At 35.9% G+C, this 26,365-nt stretch overlaps 1 protein-coding gene across 1 annotated transcript in view; it reads right to left on the reverse strand.

Annotated features, from left to right (window-relative positions):
- Positions 1-558: 558 nt before the first annotated feature.
- POLN (polymerase (DNA directed) nu) overlaps positions 559-26,365 on the reverse strand; it is a 102,108-nt gene continuing 76,301 nt past the window's right edge. Inside the window, 4 exon segments of the mRNA XM_009882538.1 lie at positions 559-627; positions 3,505-3,566; positions 12,502-12,569; positions 23,963-24,041. Coding sequence (XP_009880840.1) covers positions 559-627; positions 3,505-3,566; positions 12,502-12,569; positions 23,963-24,041 — 278 coding nt within the window.

Raw genomic sequence — 26,365 nt, forward strand, 5'->3', positions numbered from 1 at the left:
AAATCCTAAATATAAATTAAGGTGGAGACTCTTCATTGCCAAAGAACTCTTTTTCTGAGTCTGTGGAACATGACATTTAATATGTGATGCAAACCAAGCAGCTACCTTCTACTCAAAAAATATAAAATAAGCTGAACACAACAGTTAAGCACTTGCTGATACAGTTCAAATAGTGCCAGATTAGAAGTATTTTTACACAAGCACATCACAAAATATTTATCATTAAAGCCTAAACTTCCGTCTAACTCAAATATATTTGTCATGTTCCCAAAGGGTTAATATTGTCTTGCTTCATTTCTTACATGTAGTAATTTTGCTCTGAACAAAAGCAGCTCCCTGCTGGTTACCTTGGCTAAAGGAAACACAATGAACTGGTAAAAACCAGTTTTATCTCACTGCTGTTGCCTAGGGCTACAGACAAAATGAAGTAAAAAAATTCACATGCAGAGTATTAGGTGCTTATGAAAGATCCAGCAGCGCTGTTGCCTAGTGATTCAGTGAGGAATCAGCATAGGCCAATGAGGTGTACGGGTACTGAATAACATCCCGATGACTGCTTTACATCTCCTGCAATTCTGTCATACACCCCCATGATTTCCCAGTGGTAAGAATCACTTTCAAGGGAACCTGTCAGAAAAAAAAAATGAAAATTTAAACAAACACACACATCACATATAGCAAGATTACTATTTTTGCTTTTCCCCTTGGATGTTGATACTGCTCTAGATTGCATACCTATCCAATGTGAAATGTTCTTCATAACTCTTAGTACTTAATTATCACGACAATTTTGATTAAAATACCTTAACAATTAAGACTACACTTCAGTTTTGAAATTGCAAATACATGCTACCGAAGTGCAAGAAATATGCTAAAACAAAATTCAAAAGAGCTACAAAATCAGAGTGTTTATAATCAGCAACTTCGTCAGTAATGTATAAAGATACTAGGTTTATTTTACCATCCACTTTTCCAGTTCTGGGATATTTTTGTTGTTGCTTTGGTTTTATTTCAGTTTGGTTTGTAGTTACTGGTGCTCTGTTACACAGTAGATTTTCTGACATGAAAGCTGCCTCATTAGCAAGGACTATATTTTGGAAAAGAAGCTACTTCAAAGATAAAGCATCCTTTTCCTCAAAGAAGAAAAAGAAACCTCTCCCCATTAAGACTATATATGTGCTCTACTTTAGTGACATTTTTCCTCCATATTAAAAAATAATATTCATATTAACAGAGCACATGATACATATTTAGTTGAAGCAAGTGTGTGAAGGAGAGCAGGAGTATTTCAGAAAAATCTTTTCATCTTCAACATCTCTAATCCTGAAAGACACATCCTTACTGTATAGAAGGGTAAACAACATGAATAAAAATACAGATCTTTTTTTAAAAGATCACTCTCAATTCCTTCTCAAGCTGTTGGTACTTTATGTTTTTTATCTGGCCTCTGCCACCAATCCATTCATGATGCTTCAGAGGAATATAAAGTATCTTCATGATGCACGTAGTCTAATGTGCAATAGGAGTAAAAGTATCTCATGACTCCTACAGTAACTTGCTCAGGAAAAGGAGACCAAAACAAGGGTAATAAAACATGTATCTTCAAATACTTCTACTGCCTATTAAAAAGTCCTAATCTTTGAAAACCCCAGAAAACTACCTATTGTCCAAGAATGTGTTTCCTTTCACCTATGAAAATGTAGCTGTCATTTAACAGAGAATTACTATTCTCAGAGGAACAACATATTGAATCCTTTTGTTAATGCATCGAGGTGAATTTGTCGGTGTATGATAGTAGACACCCTAGACAGAGGTGAAAGAAACTGTGCTCTAAATGGTGTGTCCCATTTTGTCCATAGGACATTAAAACCTTCTGCCAGTTAGTGGTTAGTCTGAAATATGTAACACTAAAATGATATTCTGCCCATGTAACTGTGAACACTCTTTAACCATGTAAAGATTTGTCTCTCTTAGAAACCTGTTAAATTGTTCATATTTTATTTCATGGCAATGACTTCCTCAGGCAAAGTATGAACGATGTTATCTGTGACAAAGTCGCAAAAAAGAGTCTCCTAAAACTATCATGGAAGGACTACAGTGTTGCTATTCACTTTATGTAATGTCAATAATAACATATTTGATTATTTAAATGAACCTTACAGGAGCATGAGTGCCAGGTGTCTAATACTATCATTAAAAATATCTAGATGTAGTATACCTTGAAAAACAGCCTTGCTTCTCTTTTCAAGGAATTTGTGACAAAAGAAGCAAGGCTAGCACAGGTGTGCAATGTAAGCAGCCTACAGAAATGCAGTTTACAAAGCTTGGGAGAGTCAGTGCAAGAACTGCATAATCCCAGTACGGCCAAAAGGTCTCACTTGACCAAATCTGGTAAATAGGAGTACAAGTTCTTACAAGGGTTAAGTGAACAGAGAGGGGGAGGGGTCCAGCATGGGAAGGAGAAAGAATAATTTAGATCTCAGATGCTCCTTATTCTCTCTTCTCAGCTTTTGTGGGAAAGATGGGCTCCATAAGGACCCATAAATATGTAACTGCAAGACCTCCAGAGAATGCCTCACAAAGTATCTGAGATGCTGAAATAGATATAGATCTGGAGGAAGAAATACAAGCTAAAAGTGATCTTGTAGTTTTCTTTTTCTACTATTTCCATTAGTGCAAGTTTGTATGTTGTAACCACTTTTTAAACAAAAAAAACTTTTTTCTGCCCCGAAATCTTACTCAGTAATACTGCCAAATGAGTAATCTGGTAACACCAAATATTCTGTTTCTCAGGAAACTGGAAACCCTTGGACTGTTCCTCACAATCAGTTTAGGGCTTCCCAGGAACTGTAGTCAGTTATTAAACAACAACAGCTGAGCAGTAGGCTAGGGTGAAGGGTACCAGTCTTTCAGAGAGAAAAATATAATAATTTTATAAAATAATTACAATTTGGTCCAATACATAGATAGATACAATAGCTGTGTGGCTAGCGACTAGTTTTTACAGATGTTGTTCTGGTAGATGATGTCCTATACTTTCAACAATGACCAATGATTTTGTCTGCCTTATATGTTAGGCATCCACATGGAAATGTTAAAAAGACCAGCTTTCTAAGTGAAAATTACTGAAGAAAGATCTTTTGCAATAATTTTTCAGCAGTAATGAATGCTTGGCAGATTTAGAAAGCCTATTAAAGGCACATAGTTCTCACTCTACCACACCCAACAGAAATTTCATCGCTATGAACAAAATGGATTTTGAAATTACCATACTGCATTGCTAAGACAAAGAGTAGATGACAGTCACACTTTCCAAAATGGAAGTTGAGTTTCTTTCAGTTATTTTCCTTTAGCATTTTTATAGTAATTTAAAAAAGCAATATGAAAAATGAAACTATTGAAGTGAAAGGCAAAATACTTGTCTCTAGATTCTTAATATGATGACAATAACATACAAAGCTAAGTATGCCTGAGACAGTAATGGAAATTCAGAATTGTTCCTACCTTTAGTGGCACTTCCAAGGCTGTGGTTTGCTGCAGGGACTCCATTGTTCTTTTTACCAATACTGTAAGGTAAATTTGAAAACCCACAGCTTTATTTTCCATGTTAGAATTGTTATACAGAAAAAAAGAATTCACATGCTTTATATTCTGCTACATAATACCTGCATTTCCACATAAAAAAAAAAAATTAACCATTTACAATTTTCGCAGATTTTTTTTTAAATTAAATTTTATCTCTTGTGGAAGGTTCAATTCCTTATTTTAAATTTAATTTTATGTGAAATTTGGATAATTATTTAACTTACATATCCCATAAATACAGAAGTACAGCACTAGTATATTTTATATAGAGGTACAGCATGTCTGAGTGCTATATTTCTCAGCTTTCAAGTTCAGTACTCTTAACTATATGTTTGGTGACATTTTATATATTTTAATTTTCTCGTGCAGCCATAAAACTCAATCTAAGAGAAAAGCTAGGAAAAAAAATACTAGAATTCTGAACTGTCTAAAATATCTTATTATTCAAAGTAAAAAGATCAGGGCCAAAATGAAAAAAAAATAATCTTCCCCGTGGGATAGTGGACCTATCAAGAATCTAAACAATTAAACTTCAGTATGACTTATGCAACTTAACAACTCATCATGTCATAACACTGTGCTCACTATTACTGTGAAAATGCATCTATAATTATTCCAAATCAATCATTTGGGACCAGATTTGTCATTCTTGGTCATGCCAATTAGTGTTTTGCTTGACAAAGATTGCTGCTGCAACACAATATGGTTCTAATAAAAATCAAAGAGAGATTCAGTGGATGAATTTTGGCTAGTGAAAGTGAAATAGGAATACCAGGCAGCTCCAGAACAAAAGTTATTGAGCAACCTCCATTGCTCTGACAGGACGGCTGACTAAATAATGTATGTCGTCATGTGCCTTACTTAATCGAGAAATATCAGGGTATGCAATATATGGTGATAACTGCTAGACCGAAACCCACATGATTACTTAGAAGCTTTCTTTGAAGTTATCCCTTGATGCCCATCACAGTTCTTTTGTAGCTTAGGTTAGACACAAAGGAATGACAAGAACTTTAAGAAGCTGAGTACGGCTGTTGCTCCAGCTGCTACTGAAACCTTTTCTAATGATGCCAGCAATCAAGAGTAGTATGTACTGTTTTGTGTCACATCTGTGAGACTGAGGCCGGCTAGATAATAATGATGAGGATAACTAGCTTCTGCCTGAACAGAAGTGGAATGCTCAGACTGTGCTGGCTCACTCAGACTTGCGTGCTAATGAGCCGTCAAAAGATTTTCCATGAAGTCCAAATTATGCAGTAACTCAGTGGCTGAAGTGCCAAGGCTGAAGAAACTGAGACATTTGTTGACACATCTATGTAGAGCTACACCTATATATTTGCTTCATGTTACCTCATTTGAGGTAGTTTATGGTCCAGTGTAGGACATAGCATTGTTTTTAGAGAGTAGAAACCAACATTGCAACCACAGATTGTGAAAGGGGAAGTGCTGGCCTAAATAATTATCCATTTAAAATCCAATCCAAGTCAACATGGCTATTAATAGAGGAGTGTTGGACTGTCTCCTTCTTGAGAAGCCCACTCTGAATTTAAACAAGCTGCCAGCTCCAGGAGGTCAGCAATACAGCAGACGTCAGGGCACTCCAACCAGGTGGCACGCCTTCAGAAGGCTAAGTGGATTGCCAGTCAGTCCCCGGGTAAACATTTTTTCCATCGGTTAGCTCCCTACCAGGCTATGACTGCACAAAGCTTTTGTGAAAGCATAACAACTGGATTCTGTGCTTCTTACGCAGAATCACTCAGCTCTGTATGTTCCACCAAAGCACTTATGAAGGGCACACTCAACTCTGTGCAGTTCACATTCTTGGAGCTGTTAGACAAATAAACAGCAATAGAGCATCAGGGCAATGGGAGAAATAGGTCTTTTGGACAAAAAGAGCTCCAACGGACAACAAAAGATGGAGCACGAGTCAGCAGCACTGATTCCCTGGTTGAAAGACGCAAAGGGTATGATAAAGGGCGCTGTCTGCATATGCACGGAGTTGGACAAGTTTTCCCCTAGTTCTCTGAATTTGTCTAGTTCTCTCCCATATATCTGGTATCCCCAAAAGGGGATTCATGATGGCAGCAATGGTTGCAATACCTTTCTCTGTTGGTTCACACAGTTTTCGCTTTAAGGCATCTGGTATGATCAAAATTCTGCTGCATTCTTAACTGCTCTTAATTTTAAAAAGCACAGATTAAAGTGGCCACATCAGTGAACAAACCTAATGGTTCCTCATTCACTTTAACAAGCCATTAAAAACCTCTCCATGGTTTGCTCCATTTTCTTCATTGTTTTTTTCTGTGTCAGTTCAGCTCCCTGTTCTCTTTCTCATGTCACACTGACTTCTCCATCTTTTCCCAGAGTTTAGTGGGTGGCATAGTAAAACCATTCATTTCAAGCAATCTGAAGTTGTTTTGCCTGCATTTCAGCCTTTTGAAATCATGATTTTGCAAGTATCCAAAAGATTTGCCTACATCTACTTTTACAACAGATTTTGAATGAAATAATAAATATATAATGATAACAGAAATATCAAGAAAAAGCAGCTGGATTACCATTCCTGTTCAGTAGTCTGCTAAGACAGTAAACAGTAAAGAAGGAAGCATTTAAATGAAATTACAGTCTTTGCACAAAAATAAATAGGTAAACTGGCTGAATACATTTAGGCTAGAAATTTAAAGTTCTAGATTTTGGAGAGATGAAATTCTGGAACAGTCTCCCAGTGGGAGTAATTTTTCATATGGAGATGATAATTTATAAAAGAGACCATATGGCACAGTGGTATGTAATCGCAGGAGAGGTCTTCTTTAGTTCTATGTATATAATATCTGATTCTCCCGCTACTCTCGCAAATCTCCTTGAAAACTCTCTTCTTTCTCAAGGCTCAAAATAAACAATTCAGACATACACAACTGTATCTTCTTTATCTCATATATGTTACAGAGTGTGGTTACTAACAAAAGTGACCACAATGTTTAAATAGATCTGTGTCTACCACTCTTAATTTTTTGTTTCTTTTCTAAGATTTACATTGGAGGCTTTTGGGATAATGATTATTTCTGTTCAGTCAAGAATCTAGTGTATCTAGGGCACATAAATTATTAATTTTAAAATGTTCCTTTGCAGCCAGCTATATAGTGCAATGGCATCTGTAAAATGCTGTTCTCCCAACCTTTACAACTTCTCTCTCAAAACCCACAGACAGCAATTATGAGATTTGTTGATTATACTCATCCTGGAATGCTTTGTAAGTGCTAAATATGTCATGTTAAAGTAGTATGTATAAAAAAATATTGGTGACCGCAAAGTGAAGAGATCATAGAGGAACTGAAATTTTAACATATATTAGATTTTCTTGATACAGACCAGAATAAATAGGCTTATTTAAAGTGTTGTGAATAGGAGCAAAGAAAAGACACGCATGCCTGCTGTGGAACAAAAGCTTATTTGTCCCTATTGAACTGAAGACATTTTTCAAGCTCATTCACCTATGAAATTATGACTCCAGAAACATGTCAAAGCTGGCCAGGCATATGATCTATGGAATAGGGATTTTTGCAAACTGAAAGCTATCTGGAGGCATCTTTAGCTTATGCACCAGTGTTTTTCAAGTTAGAAAAAGGCAGCTCAGAGGACAGAAAATGTCACTAACTTGTGATGAGCAGTTCATTCTTTTGTTCTTCTGTTACTTGAGTCCCCTTTTGAACATGTGCATGTTTTTATACAGCTGCTTCAGTACCCATTAGGTAGGAAACTGTAGCAGAATAAAATGAAATTTCATGGAATTTGTACACGAGCCAAAAAATTGTATTGGTAGATTTTAAAAAAAATCTGAGATACTGTTCTTTAGGTAGCAATAATCTTAATTGATCTTAATAACAAAATACATAGGCTTAGTTTATTCTGATTTTTTCCTTAGACTGGTCCTTTTGGGGTTCTTATATTTAAAGTATTTCAGCTGAAATATTTTATACCTGGTAAAAAATCAGAAAAATTGCTTAAAACTGTATGTTTTACATGTACAAAATATAAGAACGGATGCAGAAATTAACTTTTTTAATTCTATCAATAATGTATGACTATAAATGAGTTCTAAAAAAAACACCTTTAAAAATGGCACTAATGCACTGTGATACTGAACACAAAGTAATGGAATACACATATTTCTACAAAAATATGTTATTTCAAGTACCAAGCATCTTTCATTTAATTATGCTTCTCGCTAATCGATGCAATTAAGCAAGAAGAGTGACAAGGAACAATCCACAGTAATCACCACTGGCAAAGTTCACCTTTCAAATCCACCAGGTACATATGGAATACACATCAGAACTCAGATCTTACAGTTGTCACTACAGGTATCCCTGTACTGTAAAAAAACCCAAAAAATATTCTGCATTTCTTCACCCCCTTTTAACAGTAACGTACTCAGAATAATCCAAGGGCAAAGAGGCATTTCAAACAGAACATGGACAGGTAGTCTCAGAAATATTCTCCACAAAATGAAAAATCGTGTTCTGCAATTCCTGAATACGCTTCCAGAGTCCCTAGACAGGCTCACAGTCTTATTTGGGGAGTCCGTGTACCTGATTAGACAGACTTCGGAACTCAGAGATGCTTAGCTCTGTCAGATCCAAGAGCCCAGTTTTTGGCATTCCCAAAATATCATCTGCCTTTCTGCTTCCTGGACTGCTGGAGAGCTCAGGATATGAGGAAGCCAGACAGGCACGCTGGCTAGAAACCAGGCAGATTATTGATGGTAGAGCTGACAGTCTCCTGCCAAAACCAAACCAATTCCTGCCAAATGTTTTGATTTGATCTTTCCAGGCATCCTCTAATAGAAAATGAGGAGTTTTAAAAAGCTCTTTTGCTGTCTTGTTCTTGCCCTAAACAGAGAATTGAAGCAAATTATATGCCATACCTCTGTTGAAAATTACACAATTCAAAGTAGTATGCACTTTATTTTATCTCAAAGTATGTCAACACTGGGACACTCCAAACAAATGATGTTTTTCGCCTTGTCCATTCAGAGTGAACCATATGCATACTGTATGCACTACATGCGGGTGATAGATTCTGTTTGAAGAAGGTATTATGCCGAAATACAGACAACATCTAACTTAAGTTACATGAAGTGTTTTGTGCAAAAGTAGACATTATAAAAAAGAGCACCTTATTGCTTGCCCCTTGATTATCAAATTCAAAAGATTCAAAATCATCCGTTGGGCATAGATTATGAGGTGCACTATAAATTGGATTTCTGTATACAGAAAAGAACTCAGAACTCTTATTGTGGCCTAAGAAGCCCTAAGCAGGAATAGAGAAAGCACCAGCATGATTGCCTTGTGGAAATTCTCAGCCTCCACTCAGGAGAGTCTTAGAAGCAAATAGACATTTTAATGTTGTAAAACAATACAAAAGAGACACTTCCATAAGGGAAATGCTGCTGAGAAGGCTTCCGTTCTGCACTACAATCTAATTGAAATAATACTATTTATCTTTATGTTCTTCATTTATAAATCTTAAATGCATTTTAAGATTTCACATCCATTCTGCAAATAAGAGAACTGAGACACATATATTTGTTGTTGCTTTTCTGAAAAAGTAGATCAGAAGCATGACTGGAATCAAAATGCAAACATGCTGAATAGCAGGTCAGTGCTTCTTGGATCACACTAAATGCAGGAGACTAACACAACACTGAACTGTAGTCCATTAAAGACATCAAACACTACTCTTTAGCTTTAAGTCCACGTCTTTCCCTTTACCGAGCTTTGTGACTGTACAACTGAGATTTCTCTCTGGATCATTAAGCTGCGGGCTGGAAACTGCAAATCAGCAGAATCTGTAATTTAAAGTTTCTGAATGGACAAAAGCTCATTAGATGTGTAAAGACAAAGCTGACAGCTAAAGAATATCAGCAAATAAAACTAAGAAGAGTAAGGAGTTAAAAAAAAAAAGGAGAAAGAACTTTGGGTAAAGGAATAAAAACCATATTTGGACTTTCAAAGCACTAAAGTGAATTAGGAGCACACATCCTACTGACACTCCTTTGGTTTAAAACTCACATACCTAATTTGCTACCTCAGTTAGCAGCTCCTGAAATAATTGGAAAAGATTAGGAGAAAATAGTCATCCTATTTAGTTTCATCTGAAAGGAATCTAGGTCAACCGCTCTCAGACTGCTCTGTGATGTGAACCAAAACTGTTCACACCATGGACTGGGGACAATAGGGAGATCTGCTTCATCATACTTCTAACTGGAAGTTATGTCCTCGTGCAGATGCACCCTTTCTCTCCCTATTCAGATCAAGCAAAATCCCCATTAATGACACTGAAGGAAGAGCCAGCTTCAGTTGTTTTTAAGACAACTTGGATTTGTTCTTTTACCAGCAGCAGAACTATTTGCAAAACACAGAATCACAGAATGGCTGAGGTTGGAAGGGACCTCTGGAGGTCATCTGGTCCAAACCCCCTGCTCAACAGGGCCATCTAGAAGCTGTTGTACAGGACCATGTCCTGACGACTTTTGAATATCTCCAAGGATGGAGACTCCACGACCTTTCTGGGGAACCTGTGCCAGTGCTTGATCACACTCTCAGTAAAAAAGTGTTTCCTGATGTTCAGAGAGAACCTCCCATGTTTCAGTTTGTGCCCATTGCCTCTGGTCCTGTCACTGGGCACCACTGGAAAGATCCTGACTCCTCTGTCCTCTATGCACCCTCCCTTCAGGTAAGTATATACATTAACAAGATTCCCCTGAGCCTTCTCTTCTCCAGGCTGAACAGTCCCAGCTCTCTCAGACTTTCTTCATAGGAGAGATGCTCCAGTCCCTTCATCATTTTTGTGGCTGTTCGTTGGACTTTCTCCAGTTTGTCCATGTCTCTTTTATACTGGGGAGCCCAGAACTGGATGCAATACTCCAGGTGTGGCCTCACCAGTGATGAATAAAGGGGAAGGAAATGAATGACTGAACAAAAGGAGGAGGAAATTAATGCCTTAGGTTGATCTTTAGTGTAAAGGAAAAGACATTTTATCACTCTTCTGTTCTGAGGTGAGTATATCTGGAAGTTACTGTAATGCAGAATTTTCTTTTTTTCTTTGCCTCTTAGGGTGAAGTAGATACAAACCTAAAAATCAGTCTTCAACCAGCAGAATGAAACAAACTTAGATCTTGGACACTCAAGCTTGGCAGCCTATGTTGAGTGCAATGATTATTTCCAAGGTATCTCAGACCTCTAGACTGCCCAGGTCCATTTCCTAAAGGTCATCTTAGCAACTTCAACTACATGGTGATAGCTCTGAAGCAAAACAAGGACTTCACAGGTATGTTTGTTCTGCACACGGCAGCTAGATGTGGAGATATGCAAACTAGTTACACTGTGGTGTGTAGAGCAAAGATGAGTTCGCATCTTGAGTATTTGAACTGATCTCTTTTTGTGTTTTCAGAAAAAAGCCTCTAGTCATCATGTTTCTATAGCAGGATAATTTATTACTATTATTTGTACAATGGCTAGAGGTTTTTTCTATTATACTGGAAAAATATTGCTTTTGCTGAATTTACTAGAAATTCATACTAGTAAAAGAGATCAGAATTTGATGCGATGAGGGCAGAATCTGTGATTTTCTATATGTATAAGCAACCATGAATAATTTTTATCTTTTGGGTATAATATTAGGTCTATACTTAATGCAAATATACATAAAATAAGATAATAAAAATCATTCTATGCTGTCTTACAGATGTCATTCAATATACTATACTTTCTAACTCTGGAACTATGGCACTTTTAGACATTGGCCTTTTCTGAGTAGATACTGCAATGTCTGATAAATTTTACGGTGTTTTTTTAATTTAAACCAGATTTGAACTCTTGTACTTAGAGGTCAAATGTTAATATATCAACCTAATTCATTACAATGCCCCTAATATATTGAACTTAAATATTTCCCAGGTTCTTTGTTTTGATTAGATGTAGGCTTAATGTTCTCACTATGAACTAATAATCACAAGAGGGATCAGTGATGAAATGAGACCAATACGGCAAATTGTACTCTTTAAATGAACGCAACACAGGAAGGTGAGATTAATTTTTTCTTAGATGCTTAGGTTATAACAGAAGATATTTCTTGTATTGCTTCATTTAAAATATTTGTCACATTATGCTAATTGTTTTAGCCAAAGTTATTGTTGAGCTTCAAACTAGACCAAAATTTGTGAATAACCATTTGATGCCTACAGGAATAAATACACTACTTACTGGAGAAGAGACTCAACAGTCTCCTATGTGCCTTCATTTGCTAGCTAAATTTGTACCAGATGCTGAGACAAACTCTGGCTTAGGAAATAATGCCTGGAAGTAAGCCAGATGACAGGATAAAAATGTAGGCAGGAACTTTTACTAACCCTTTACCTCGAAAGTTCCATTATAAAGTTCTCTTAATACAAAAAAAAGCAGTAAACTAACTTAGAAATTACAGTATATTATATTCCTACATTAAGAATTAAGAATGTCTTTATTTAACAGGTCCCAGTCATAAGTATTTAGGAAGTTACTTTCCAATCCATTCTTTATAAGCTGGTTTATTTCTTTCTGAAACCCTTTGAAACCTTGGAGAAAGTATTATTATTTAGCTTTACAGGATTCACACACTGGATGAGGTAATCTTGATAAGAAAACCAAATGCAAATAAGCATGTTGATGAACTCCAGATGAAGAGCATATCACATTTTATCTACGTAAGAGCCAGTGGTGGAAAAGATTCAGAAAAATCTGCTTAGTATGCATTTTCTTAATCATGAGAATCAATGTGCTGCTTCTTGTTACATTAATTCTTTATCCTCTGAGAAATCATGCGTTATAAGGAGAAAAAAGGGCATGGGGGAGAAAGAGCAAGGGAGATTGTATTTACCTGAAAATTCCTGGATTTGAGAATCTTCTACTTCAAACAACAACTCGTCATGAATCTGGGCAATTAACCTGAAAAATTTCAGAGACGTTAGATAACATATGCAAGAAATTTCTAACAGTGCTTTCCCTTCTTATCATCAACTAATTGTCAATGCACAATGAATATGTTAAAGTGAAAATAAACATCCTAAGAACACAAAAAAATCATTAATGGAGTTAAAAGGACTGGCACTCCACATATTCTGAAAACATAAAGGCCATGGTCATAAATCCAAACTATGCTTACTAGCTTATAAATGTCATTCAGGGATTTGACGATGTGACAAGGTATTACTTAAAACCAATGTAATTTGCAGAAAATTGCAAGAAATTATAGAGACAGGCTATGTTTTGTTAATATTTTGAGTGGGAATAAACATGGTTGCAAATGGGTGGTTTTACTAATGCAAATTAGGTCAATAGTAAGAGTATTTGGCTCAGTGGTATACCAATATTAAGTCCTAGTTGGCCAGTGACTCGAGTCCTTTCCATGATATAATCTTTTCACTTAAGTGTAAAGTAGGTGTCCTCGTGCGAACAAACAAGTGGGTTGAGGAAGGAAAACGTAGACATAAATACACAACCTGATCTGTTGCCTCTGCTATCAGGACAGTTGCCTTCATAAGGACAGAGTGTATAGCTGAAAGCATTAACATCTTGCAAGCCATGCAACTACACGTACCTGAGCTCTTCAGTTAGAGCTGTTTCGTAATGTACTGCTGCTTTGTTTTTCTCTTTGTCTGTACTAGTTCTATATTGATAGGTCTCTTACAAACAGACTGTGACTTAATATAGAAATAGCACCCTAAATTGTCGGTTTGGGTGCAAAAGTACTTTCACAACAGAAATAATAAATGTATTTGATTGAATCAAGTCCACAGCAGAATAGATATAATCTAGCACATATAATCCTTGAGTCTAGTTCTCACTGAAGAAGGAAAGATACTAAACATCTGATTACACTCTATTCCTACTAGGTTTATTTTATTACTTCTTTAATTATTGTAGCTGGGAGTCTAAGCAATGAAGCTGTATTTCCAAATCGATTTGCAATTTGTATATAACATTTAAATTAAATGCCCATTGTACACTTTTCTTAACACATAGCATTTATTCAAGTAAATAATTCTTTACAAATGGCTGAAACATCAATATGGTTACTACTTATAACTTTTTACAGCTTTCAGGAAAATATCTGAAGATAGTTTCACACTGCCTTAAATTACAATGTGACATTGACTAACAGCGTGGTGAGCTCTAATAATAGATCTTAAATTATTAGTCACTTACAACACAGTCAGAAACAGAGCTTTCTAATAAGAAATTGGGACACAGGATACAAAAAGGAATAGGTGAAAAGACCAGGATCATCTGTAGCAAGAGAATACAGCTACATGAAAAGTTATAATTTCCGATGCAAGTAAATTAATTAGAGCAAGAGATTCCTCATAATCATTGAAATGACATGTATAAAGATATAAACCAGAAAGAACTGTGAATGTTAAACATGAATATACTGTGAATCAGTGCAATAAGTGAAAATAATTGCATTGATTAAACGAGTGCAATACAAATGTGATAGACTGGTTATTATTTGTACCAGAGTAGTGTCTCATGCCTTCAGTCAGGATTACAGCACCATATATTACGAATATTTGGCAAGAAAAAATCCTTTCTTAGAAAACCTTACAATATACAGTAAAAATTTTATCATAAATTTATCAGGATTTAGGAATGGAGGAAAAATAATTGGATTTTCAAAAACACTCAGCATTAGATCAACCGATAACCTCATCACCACACTAAAAGTAAAACCGAGTTCAGGAGGAGCAGGGTTGGACCAGGGATCAGTGCTACCTTATGTGAGCCAGAAAACCTGTGGAAGCAATATGAACTGAACTCAAACTTTCTGTCTGGACATCACAATAGCCTTGACACAACACTATGTGCTCCAGTTCATCAACCGACATCAGCACAGCTATTTTAGCTTTGTTGTCCACCTGGACTAAAGGACCCTGTTTCTCAGTGCTTATCATCCTGAACAGCACAGCCTATCAGCTCAGTTATATTTCCAGTTAACTGAGGAACTGCACAGTTGCAGAATTACATCTACCCCATCTTAAACATCTAGTGATTAATTTGAAGTTCAGGACAATATTCTGTTTGCTAAAATGCAGAACTAGAAGTTAGCATTGCTGGTTCTCTGTCTAGCTCTGCTAGTCTCCTGCTAAGCAATGCACATTCAACTAGAAAATGGGGATAACATTTATCTCAGACATGCGATATGTAAGAAATACATTTCTATTTTTGAATGAAAGATGAGTTTTAATTAACACTAAACATGACTTCCTAGCTTGATGCTGAGAAGTGGAGCAGTATACACTAGTTCCTCCTTAATGTTCATCAAACAAGTTAAGGTTTTTTTACGATCTCTTATCTCTTTTTCTTATCCATCTCACATCAACTTAATGGGTTCTACTCTTTCAGGTTTACAGTACAAGGCTACCTGCATTTCTTCAGGTTGTTAAACTAATAATACTTGCATGCAATATGCTCTTCCACAGAAGGAAGCATTCAATTTGACATCAATATAGATGAAAGAAAAAATCAAAGCAATTTATACATTCAAAATTCATAGCTTTCACCATTCCAGTGCATGCATGCACGCACCCACCCACCCATTGCACACCTTGAGTGAAAGAAGTTTGGAAAAAAAACCCCACACCCTATACTTTCGCTTAATAGCTTAATTGAATCATCTTCACTTTGAAGGAATATTGAAACAGCAAGCTCCTCTCATTATCTCTTGCTAAAAGGTATGGTAAACTAGATTAGAAACTGCAAACCAGGCAGAGACTAGTATTTTTGTTGTTCTACAGATGATAAGAATGCCTTTGATTTACAAGCTAATATTTTATTAACTATTTTTTTGATTGCCTGCAGATTAGGCATCATTTTTTATGAGTACACACATGATTTCTTCTACTAAGAAACGTGACCTGCATCCGAGTATGACTGTGGTGTGGAATGGAGATACTGCTACAACCTGCACCTTCAAATGCAGCAGTATTTCTGTGATTGCCAGTCTGAAAATGGCTTTTGACATCAGTTCAGTGTGCTCAGCACACAATATCCTTCTTAAACTATTATGCTGCACTATAGAATTTTAAAAAGAAAATATTTTTTATTCTCTTCAACATGACAGTCATCATTCTTCCAGTTCCTATGAAAGAATACAGAGACTAAACTTCTCATGGCTTCAGTGGATCCACCTAGTAATCATTACTATATCATAATCACATTATTGACTTATATGTACCAAAACAAATTAAACTATTCTTTCATAATATTCTATTTATGAGAGCATATTGCTGGCTTATAGCACATTTTTTCCTATTAACGGGTCAGTTTGCCTAATACAAGAGAAAATGAGGATTTTGTTTGTTACTGTGAAGCAATATATTCCAGACCTGGACCTCTCTGTTCTAAAGTATAGAACTGCAAGTTTTTCCACGGCTACTTCAAATGCATTGCCTAGAAATAAGTATACTATTGAACTGACTTAAACAAAACAGCTATTACCTTACTGGTGAGCAACTGTATTTCTTAACCATTACAGGAAAAAACATTTTGTCTAAACTGCAAATGACAGTGCTGTGGCATGACATGCTGCATGCTCTATTGTAGGAGTATCCCATAGAAGAGGCCAGTGTAGGATAGGGAAAAAAAAAACAACAAAAAGATAAGATCATCATAAGTTTTCTTGGAAGCTGTTTTTTTAACAGCCATGTGCAGTGTTTCAGGCCATTACAACGTGCCAAGAGATGCTCAAACTAATTAAATTCTTGCTCCTTCTATAGTCAAAGAGCTAAGGTAGGCTCCGACTTAGATGTTCTGAATTGGCATCTGGAAATCCTAAACTCTATGCATTAACATTGTGGGGGTACCACCTCCTAAAACAGCTACTTACATTGGATACCCAAAGTTAGACATAGAATAGGCCTCTGCAAATTTTTGTGATACATTTTTGTATCACCAGGGAAGTTTTTACTGCTGCTAACAACATATCCAAAACTTAACATTGACTAGTTTTCCAGACTGGTCTGCATGAAGATAATACAAAATATAAACAATCAATGAATTCCTACAGACTAACTGTTGGTTAATTTACCCCATCGTTTGGTAGCAGGCAGTCTGGAACCACCATATGCCCATTCCAGACCCCTCAAAACTCACCTTAATCTCAATTACTTTCTCTATTCAATTCCCTCACTACAGCCCCTGACACTCCCATGGGAGGTCTAACTAAGCACAGGCAGCATGAAGGAAGGGAATGAGACAGGCTAAGCCATACTTATAAAGTGCTAAATATATTGCTCAAAGAATATCTGAGAGGAGCTTACATATTACATCAGGCTGGCTTGTTTAGGAGTTTGAACAGAAAATAAATTAAAATAAGGTTTAAAATTGGGTAACTGGGAAGCTTTAAATAAGAGGGTTGGATTGCTATGCATAATACAGCTGGACTCAATGATCTTACGGGTCTTTTCCAACCTAATTGATTCTGTGACTCTATAAGAAATTAAGGGCACCTTATTCTGACTAAGAACCAGGATGAGAGCCCAGACTAAAATAGTTTAAGATGCTTCCTGTTGGTTAGCTCTACAACTTCAGAAAAAAAACAATGGTGTGGCACCATCAGGTTACCTGATTCTGAGCTAGAGTACTCAAGTGTAAAATTTCCATGAAAAATTACACATTTTATTTCTAATTTGAAGACATGCTGAGAATTAAATCATAACTGAACAAGAGATTTTCTAAGCCTAAGGATTCTCTTCGGAGAAGGAGAAAAAAAAAAAAAAAAAAGAGTTATTTGAAACTCACCATAGCTTATTTGAGTAAAAATTCTAGTTAAACTTAAAAAAAAATAATCCTATAATGCATTACTTAGGAATGTAAGAAAATGTTAAGAGTTAAGTTTTTATATAGGTACAATAAAAATGCATAAACGTAATAAAAAATTACTAAAAGCACACTACTTTAAAAAATGGTATTAATGATCACTTGGTAGCACAATAAACATTTAGAAATGCTTTAAAAAAATCAGTCATTTTCTATTCAGATATGGTTTTCTTATTTGATAAAGAACTATGTCACTGATCATGGAAATTAATACAATCTTCTGATACAACAGTATCAGATTTTATATCCCAAATATTAATATCCTTGTCTGTCATCCTAAGTCATCCCCTTTTTTGATGAATAAAATAATCATCCAACTAGTAACATCACATTTATTCATTTTGAATTTGAAACTTCTAAATGCATAATGGGAGACTTCAAAATTGCAGATAGCAGAGTACCTGGTTGAAAGCTTTGTATATAATGATAAGTTTAAAAAAATTCCCAAAAGAGCACAAAAGCTCTTAAGTGGTTAGGAAAAAATGATAAAAAGAATGATATTTTGAAATCAGATAAATGGGGGAATATGAAAAAAGAAAAAAACAAATGGAAAGATGTTTTATGTTCTGTAACTGAAAACCAAGAACTTAATGACTTGAAAATTTGAGAAATTCACACCTAATAAATTGATATTTAATAAAGCAAAATATTGGTTTAAAAGGTATGTAATGAAACACATTGGCAGAAAAAGCCAGAATGGTTGCTCATGTAACAAACACTTGTATGGATTTCAAGAACATTTAGAAATGATGACATACAATGATTTTGGGGGAAGATTTTTAAATGTTCTGCTTCAGAACTTAGACTTTCCCCCACAATCAGAGCAAGACGAAAATCTGCAGAAAAACGGGCTATCCTACTACAAATCTTACACCTTTCTCCTGAAGCATCTGCTACTGGCCACACTCAGCAATAAAGGACCAGATGGATGTTGGATCTGATTCTTCTTAGAAATCTCTGTTTCCTACACTGAAACTGGTTTTTTTTTTTTTTTTTGTCTGATACTAATACTACCTGTTATTTAAATGTATCACAGTTTCCTCCCAGAAGCACATAGATTCCAGAGAAAGGAACGCCTATTAAGTTGTCATATAACTAAGGAACAAGGTTATGATAATTTTGTAACATTTTGTAGATTTTTCAAGTCTCTCTTGAAGCTGCATCTATAAGGATTTCTAATGTGATAGTATAAAAGCCATAGCTTAAGATATATCGTGCCTGCATAGATGTTACCTGCATTAACTTTAAGCTACCTCTTTCAGTGTTTTCATAATAAAGACCAAGAAATTTTGACATTTTAACTATAAAAATTCAGCTAACTTGTGAAATTTGTTTTCTCATCAGCTACATCAGAAGAGCAGGAAGTTGAACAGATGGTTAATTAAAGAGAATAGAATTTTCACATGTACCCAAAGTGTTTTAAAACATACCAATCTAAAAGGTGACCTACAAAATGTTTTTATAAATGGAAATTATTTATTTGCATTGGATGACCCACATAAAGGAACACTGAAAAATCTGCTACATCATGAATGTCCTTTTCAGCTGTGATATTTAAGCATATTAAATATATTTAGCTCTGTCTCTAAAGGATAAATCATTCTGATTTGTTCTGGCTCACTAAGCATGAAGTGTTCAGGTAACAGTTCACCATCTTGTGGATACATGCAAAATACTGCTTTGAATGCTTGAGGAAAGTAACGATTTTGCTAAGTCACAGCATGCCTAGAAATACAATGTTATTTGGTGGCTTTGGGAAGCAAAGAGCTACATACTGGACTACATACATACAGCAGCTACGGAGGGCTCACAGTCATTTCTGACATAGCAGTATGATGTAGTGTGTTTTCTTCTGCTACTGAAACAAAAGTGTATGTCTGTGAAACAAAAATTTTATTCTCCTCTCAAGCAGAATCCAAAGCTTTTATCTTTTCCCTGTGATTCCATTTCTCTACTATTAGGCTAAGGGTAAAAGTTGACAATTTTGCTAGAGATAATCCTTCAGAGCAGATCTGCAACCATATACTGGGAATTGTGGGCGGAGTACCAGAGCAATAAGCACTTACTTGAAAATCCTGAAAAACTGCTACAGAAGAAACATTATTAAAAACATTTCTTTGAAACAGATAAAGGCACTTAAGACTTATGCCCAGAATTAAAGAAAATCATGACACATAGCAGCAGCACTAAGAAGTTTAGTGAATGTATTTCGTTGAAGATGTAATCAAGAAGTTGGTTTTATTAGTATGTCCTTTTGTATGAATCTGAGAAATGATAAGCAGTCAACACTTGAATCCCTACACACCTTATAAAAATGCCTCAAGGTTCTTGTGACTAACTAAAGCTGAAGCCACTTCCAGCAAATGAATCATTTGTGTTTTATCACATAATTTGTATCTGAAAAAAATTCAGGTCACATAACACAATGATTGTTCCTGGGACAATTAGGGCTGTTTCTAACTAATTTAGCTATCTGTGTAGAAGCAAGCTACATTTAGTTCACCAAATCAGAAAATCGTTGGGTTGATTGAAGTGTTTGTTCCTTAAGAAAGACATACAAAACCTCCAACATCCATTGCTATTGAAAAGTAGCTGGGATCAAGCAAATAAGATCGTGCGTTTTCCTTTCATTTGGTGGTGACTCCTCCTTTTTGGATCATTCATTTATATCTGGCCTGTTGCTGAACCTGTGTCTTTAACTAGGCTCCGGACATGCTGAGAAGTAAAGCTGTGTGTTTGTGGCACAGATCCAGTGCCGAAGGAACAATAAATTGGTGAGAAAGCAGAACTGCTGGATTCACACCAAATTACTCAGTAGTTCTGTAGACTTGATAAATTTAATTTGCATGTTGTTGGGATATTATCATCTTTAATGACTTTCTGAGAAGTCCAGGTAGCACCAGGTGGACTTCAGGTAACATCAGTGCATCTTCAGCTTACAAAGTGACACATAAGCAGCAACTCTTCTACAATTTGCCAATTTGCCTTCTTTCTTATCAAGTTTCTATGCGTCTGCCACTGCAATGATCTTTTAAACACTGAAAATAACTACAACTGTCCATCCGAGTTCACCAAGTACCTTTCCACTCTCATCAATTCCACAAATCTTTCTTTCAGCTGCTACTGTATGCCTTGATCTCACTTCAGAAGTTTCTTTCTATCAACAGCCTGCAGGAAACATTGTGTGGAGGTTCTGTGAATTGTATCAGACAGGTAAAAGCTGGCACTTGAATAATTTATGTCAGCAGCACATTTGCAGTAAGTAACTTGGCCATCAGTGGCAGAACAGCATCTTAACAAAGATCTAGGTAATATTGAAGAAGTCTGAAGAAATTATTTTGATTACTTATCAGTGCCACACAAAATGCAGAGATGTTAACACTGATGCCAGTAGCTAACCTATGCCAATGTCAGTTCCTTATCACGTGTATTGCATTTAATGCTACTTTGCCCCATTTCTGTAAAATTATTTCCGATTAACTGATTGACTTTTTATCGTCAACAGTGTAAGTTGCTAGGCTGGCATTTGAATTAAAAGATGAAGAAATACAAAAAGAAAAACGAGGCTGCTAGTTGACAGAACAGCCATTGATCAGTCACAATGGAAAAATACTGTTTCATCAAGAGGGCCTCTCTGATGCAGCATCATGAAAACGTAACTTGATTTCCTTTCCCTGACTTCCAAATGCAATATCGCATGTGCAAACAATAACTGAAAATCTAGTCTGATTACTAGTCCTACAAAAATGAAGATTCGTACTGTTGGGTCAGAGCCTGCTCACAGCTGAACAGCTTACAGCATATGAAAAATGAATGCAGTGCTGCCACTGGAGGCGACTGCAAACATACCTGCAAACTAACACTAAAAACTGTAAGACCTTCTCTAGAATTTACTTTATTTTTTTTTTTAATTTTATTTCCAAGGTAAGGAAGACAACTTGCTGAGTGTAAGCCACTACTTGCCTATGCCTTATAGGAGATACCATCTCCTAGTGTAAATGTGGGGTTCATAATCACTTCTAAAGCATATATAAAAGATATTTCTCTTTGATATGTTGTTCAAAGTGAAAACCCTGTTTCCAAAATTAGAAGTTCTAATAGGGGAAAAAAAATACAAGGGGGTGAAGATAGAATAAAAGATAGTAGTGTGCTATCTTTGGAATGAATATGATCTGATGTGACGATAATAGGAGATTGATTATATTTTTCATTTTGGAAGAGCTACTGTGCATTCCTACTGTTATAACAACAGCACCAATTATGTATACACTTCCTTTTAACAATATTTTTCAAAGTGCTTTACAAAGGATGTTAGGATCATTATCCTGACTTTACTGATAAGAAAATCAAGAAACAGACCACTGAAAAAATAACTAACTGAATGTCACCTGGCAGACAAGTGGAAACAAAAATTTTCAAGTTCCAGTCTTTTGGCAAGACCACAGTAAAGCTTTCAAATGCTATCATCCAACCAGGTGAGTGTCCACAGAATTTATAAAGGCATTGATTGTGCTTTTCTGACAAGCCTGGCTTGCAAGTGCCTACTAAATATTACAGTAAGGAACCATTACTGACTATTAAAAGGATCTCCTTTAGCAAAGCCATCCAGTTGTTAATAGCTGGCTGGAGCTCAAAATTCCAGTTTGAATCAGTCTGTCTCTTTTAAATGCCCTTGGTCTTTCCCAGCTGTGACATTTATGATAGAAATAAGAAGGATAGGCAGTGATACTTTTCTGATGTCTGGTGTAGCCATTCCCCTATGCTTTCACAACCCAAGGAAATCCAACATGTAAAACTTCAATACTTCCCCATGTCTGTTACCTCCTTAGCCATTTGGTGATACTACTTCTTTAAAAGAAATAGTTTTGAGAAAGGACAACCCAAGTAAAATTCCCTGTTGAGAGAAAAAAAACATTCACAAGCTTTGTCAGACATGGCATCAGTCGCAAAAATGTTGGCTTTCTCAGAATTACAACAGCTAGTTATTGAAGCTAAAGATCTCTATCCTAGGTAGGAACTGCAAGTATGTTCTTTGCCCCCTCACCACCTCCGCTTGCCTCCTCCATTAAAGACTGTTGACTGCTTGTCCCAGAAGGCAGCTGCTCTATTGCCATTCTAACTCAAAGTTACACCTGCTACAGAAATTTTCAACCAGGCCACAGCTGCCAGAATCTGGTCTCTTCATATATCTCAGGCAGCAGAAAGAATTATAATCAGCGCAGAGAATCTGCCCCAAAATGTACAATGCAATATGTCATCTGACAATGAATACATAACAATGAATACATAAATGTATCATTGTCTGCATGCATGCAGTATCTCCACCAAAGAACCATTTCCTGTTTCAGATTTGTAGTAGCGGGCCACATAATTTTCTTTTTTGGTAATAATTCAGCAGTATTTTGTTCAATTTGTCAAGTTGCAAGAACACTTAAAACTGTTACTCAGAACAAGTTTTATTTTTGGCATAAGAGTGACTCTAGCTTTGAATTTAACACATGCAATTTATATTTGTAATTAGAAATTACATTCTGAAACACTGATCAAATACGATAACACTGCTGTGTGTAAGTGATATGCACACAAACACGAAGTATTTATAGGGTTGTAAAGTATGTTTAGAAAGCCAAACCCTGTCACCTTGTACTGACCTAAACTCCCACCGAAGTCTTTAATACATGATTGCTACAGCTAAGTTTTTATGATTTCCCCTTCTGGATGACAACAAAACCACTGATGTTCTGCACTATGTGCTATCTCTGCTTTTATCAAACGTAAAAATTCATGTTCTACTGGATTGCTTACTACAGCATTACAAAATATAAGAATCTGTTTGTTTGGCTTTTTTTCTGCATGTGTGCCTTCAAAGTATCCTTCTACCGCAGCAAATAATAACGCTCACTAACTCTCTGCACCATCCCCTCCAACCTTTATTACAGGACATTATTTCTGCTACTGTTGTAAAAATCTTGAGGACATTCTGTGATATCCTACCCAACTATGAGTAGTCACAACAGAAGAGAAGCACGATGATCTAGCTTTTCTTTAGCAAAGGAAAGCCATCTATACAAGAATAAAAAAATGTTCATTTATTTTGCTTGAGCACTGTTTTCCTGATTCCTGTTTTTTTCCCAGCCCATTGAATGTTCAATTCCCATTGTACAATAGACTCAAAATACAGGAAGGATATGATCAGTGGGCTTGATTTCAAAGATGTGGAACTACCACTGAACTAGATCTGTCTGAGTTTAAATGGCCCCAGGGCACTTCATTGCTTTGGAATGGATTTACAGATCCAACCGTTTAAGCACAAAGACATAACTTTGAATGTATAAAACCATCCCACAAGTCCTTGCTTGTTAAAAGATTGAGGCATACACGACATTTGCTTAAAATGCCAGAAACACGTTAATTTCAACTAATTTTAAAATCAAACAGTTTTGCAGTCATTCATTACTAACCTGGCTGTTAAAGTTGGAGAAATGACAACAGAGGTAAAAATCTCTACCATAGCCATTTTACAAAGATCAGCTGCAGATCCTATGAAAGAAAGTGATATGCTTTTAATTTAAAGCATGCAGAAGGAAAACGTTCTTCTTGGAACTATGGCATAGGAATGAAAAACATCTGAATATTATGAATTATGAGAATTTGCAAAACTAGCAGATTCGATTCACGTAATACGTGAAACAGATTAAGAAACAACAAACTAAATAACTACATGTTCATTAAAACCAGAAAATAATAATATGAATTTATGTGTTAATTAAATGTGAATTTGTCAGTCATGGCCATGAGTTGAAAAATTGCTTATTATAAAAAATGTCTGAAATCCTCTAACTCTAAATCGGAATTAAAATCTACCCATAAATCAATTAAAATGTAATGTCACAAAAGAAGCTTAATTTTATGCTTTTTCATATTTCCATGTGTATGCAATCTATGACATCTTGCTTTTAGCATCCAATGAATTTTGAATTCTTTCTTCCAAATAGTTCAACTTCCAGAGTAGGGATAAAGAACAGCCAGGTAGGCAAATGGTAAGGGCACTCTGCTAGGAGGTGATCATAGAATCACAAAATATCTCAAGTTGGAAGGGACCCATAAGGATCATTGAGTCCAACTCCCCACTCCTCGCAGGATGACCTAAAACTAAACTACATGAGTAAGAGCGTCATCTAGATGCTTCTTAAACTCTGACAGGCTTGGTGCTGTGCCCACTTCACTGGGGAGCCTGTTTCAGTGACCGACCACCCTCTTATTGAAGAACCTTTTCCTAATGTCCAAACTGAACTTCCCCTGAGGCAGCTCCATTCCATTTCTTTGTGTCCTGTTTCTGGCCACCAGAGAGAGGAGATCAGCACCTCCTCCTCTGCTGCCCCCCTTGAGGAAGTTGTAGACTGTGATGAGGGCACCCTTGAGCCTTCTCTTCTCCAAGCTAAACAAGCCAAGTGACCTCAGCTGCTCCTCGTAAGTCTTGCTGTCAAGACCTTTCACTATCTTGGTCGCTCTCCTCTGGACACAATCTAATAGTTTGATATCCTTCTTATATTGAGGTGCCAAAAACTGCACACAGTACTCGAGTTGGGGCTGCACCAGTGCAGTGTTGAGTGGGACAATCACCTCCCTTGACCAGCTAGCTAAGCTGTGCTTGATGCACCCCAGGACACAATTGACCCTTTTGGCTAAGAGAGAATATCGAAGAGATCGAGGAGACAGACCTACCACCTCCTCTTCCTTAATGGTCTTCTATGACAAACTGTCTCCTCTGAATCCCATATTGAGACTCTGTTTTACTCATTAACTATATGAAGTGCAGATCCACAGCTGATTATTGAGATGGCTATGTCTAATTGCAAATTTAGCCTCAAATACCTATCCTGCTTTCCTGTTCAAATGATGTGCCAAACTGATTCAATATAACACAATAACAGATAAATTGATACAAAAAGTAAGAAAGGATGTTTCAGCAAAGGTCTGGTAAATATCTTCTTAGTGATTATGAGAATAAAATTATACAATTGAGCATTTAGTCTATCACAATACAAATGTTCTATATGTATTCTACACGAAACAACGTAAAGTAATAAAATACAAAAGAATTCTCAAAATATTTTTATCTGAGATAAAATTTTTAGAGATATTTTAATAAATATTTTATATCAATACTTTAAAATAAAATAATTATATCCTTCTGGTTGATTTTGCCACAATTATAAATAAATAATAAAAATTAAAATACATAGTTTGCTCTATGTGGTTGGTAGAGCTGAATTATAACTGAAGAATATTATACTGTACATTGGTAAAGACTACTGGACTGGGAATTTTTCAAAAATAGAAAAAAGACTATGAAAGAACTGTAGAAAATCCAGTTGTAGAAAGTTAAAGCTGGAACTCTACATTCCTCTCAATATTGTCATGCATCAGAAGCTTTTTGCTATCAGTTGCTGCTACCATAACCAAAACACAAACTGCTTAAATTAATTGGACTAATAGATGTCATTACAAAACACATATATTAAATGCAGTTTAGTATACCAACTGTGATAAGATGTTTTAGCATAATTTAGAAAGTTTTTACAGTCTTATAATATGATCTCATAGCTGAGATCCTGAAATTAAGAAAAGTGTTGTAGTCTAGACTGAAACTTTTTATAAAATTTGGGAACACCAAATATTTTAGAGCTTTTAATCCTTGCTTCATCACACCTTCTGATTTTTTATCAGATTTGTGCTCCAGCATTATTTGAACCGACAATGAAATACGATAATCTTATTATTGTAGGTACATATAAGTGAGCGTTTTGTAGCCAGACCTGTGATAGCTTTGCCTCAGCTCCAAGCATTTTGGACAGATGGAC

Source organism: Charadrius vociferus, unplaced genomic scaffold, assembly GCF_000708025.1.
Source record: "Charadrius vociferus isolate BGI_N301 unplaced genomic scaffold, ASM70802v2 scaffold213, whole genome shotgun sequence".
NCBI lineage: Eukaryota > Metazoa > Chordata > Aves > Charadriiformes > Charadriidae > Charadrius > Charadrius vociferus.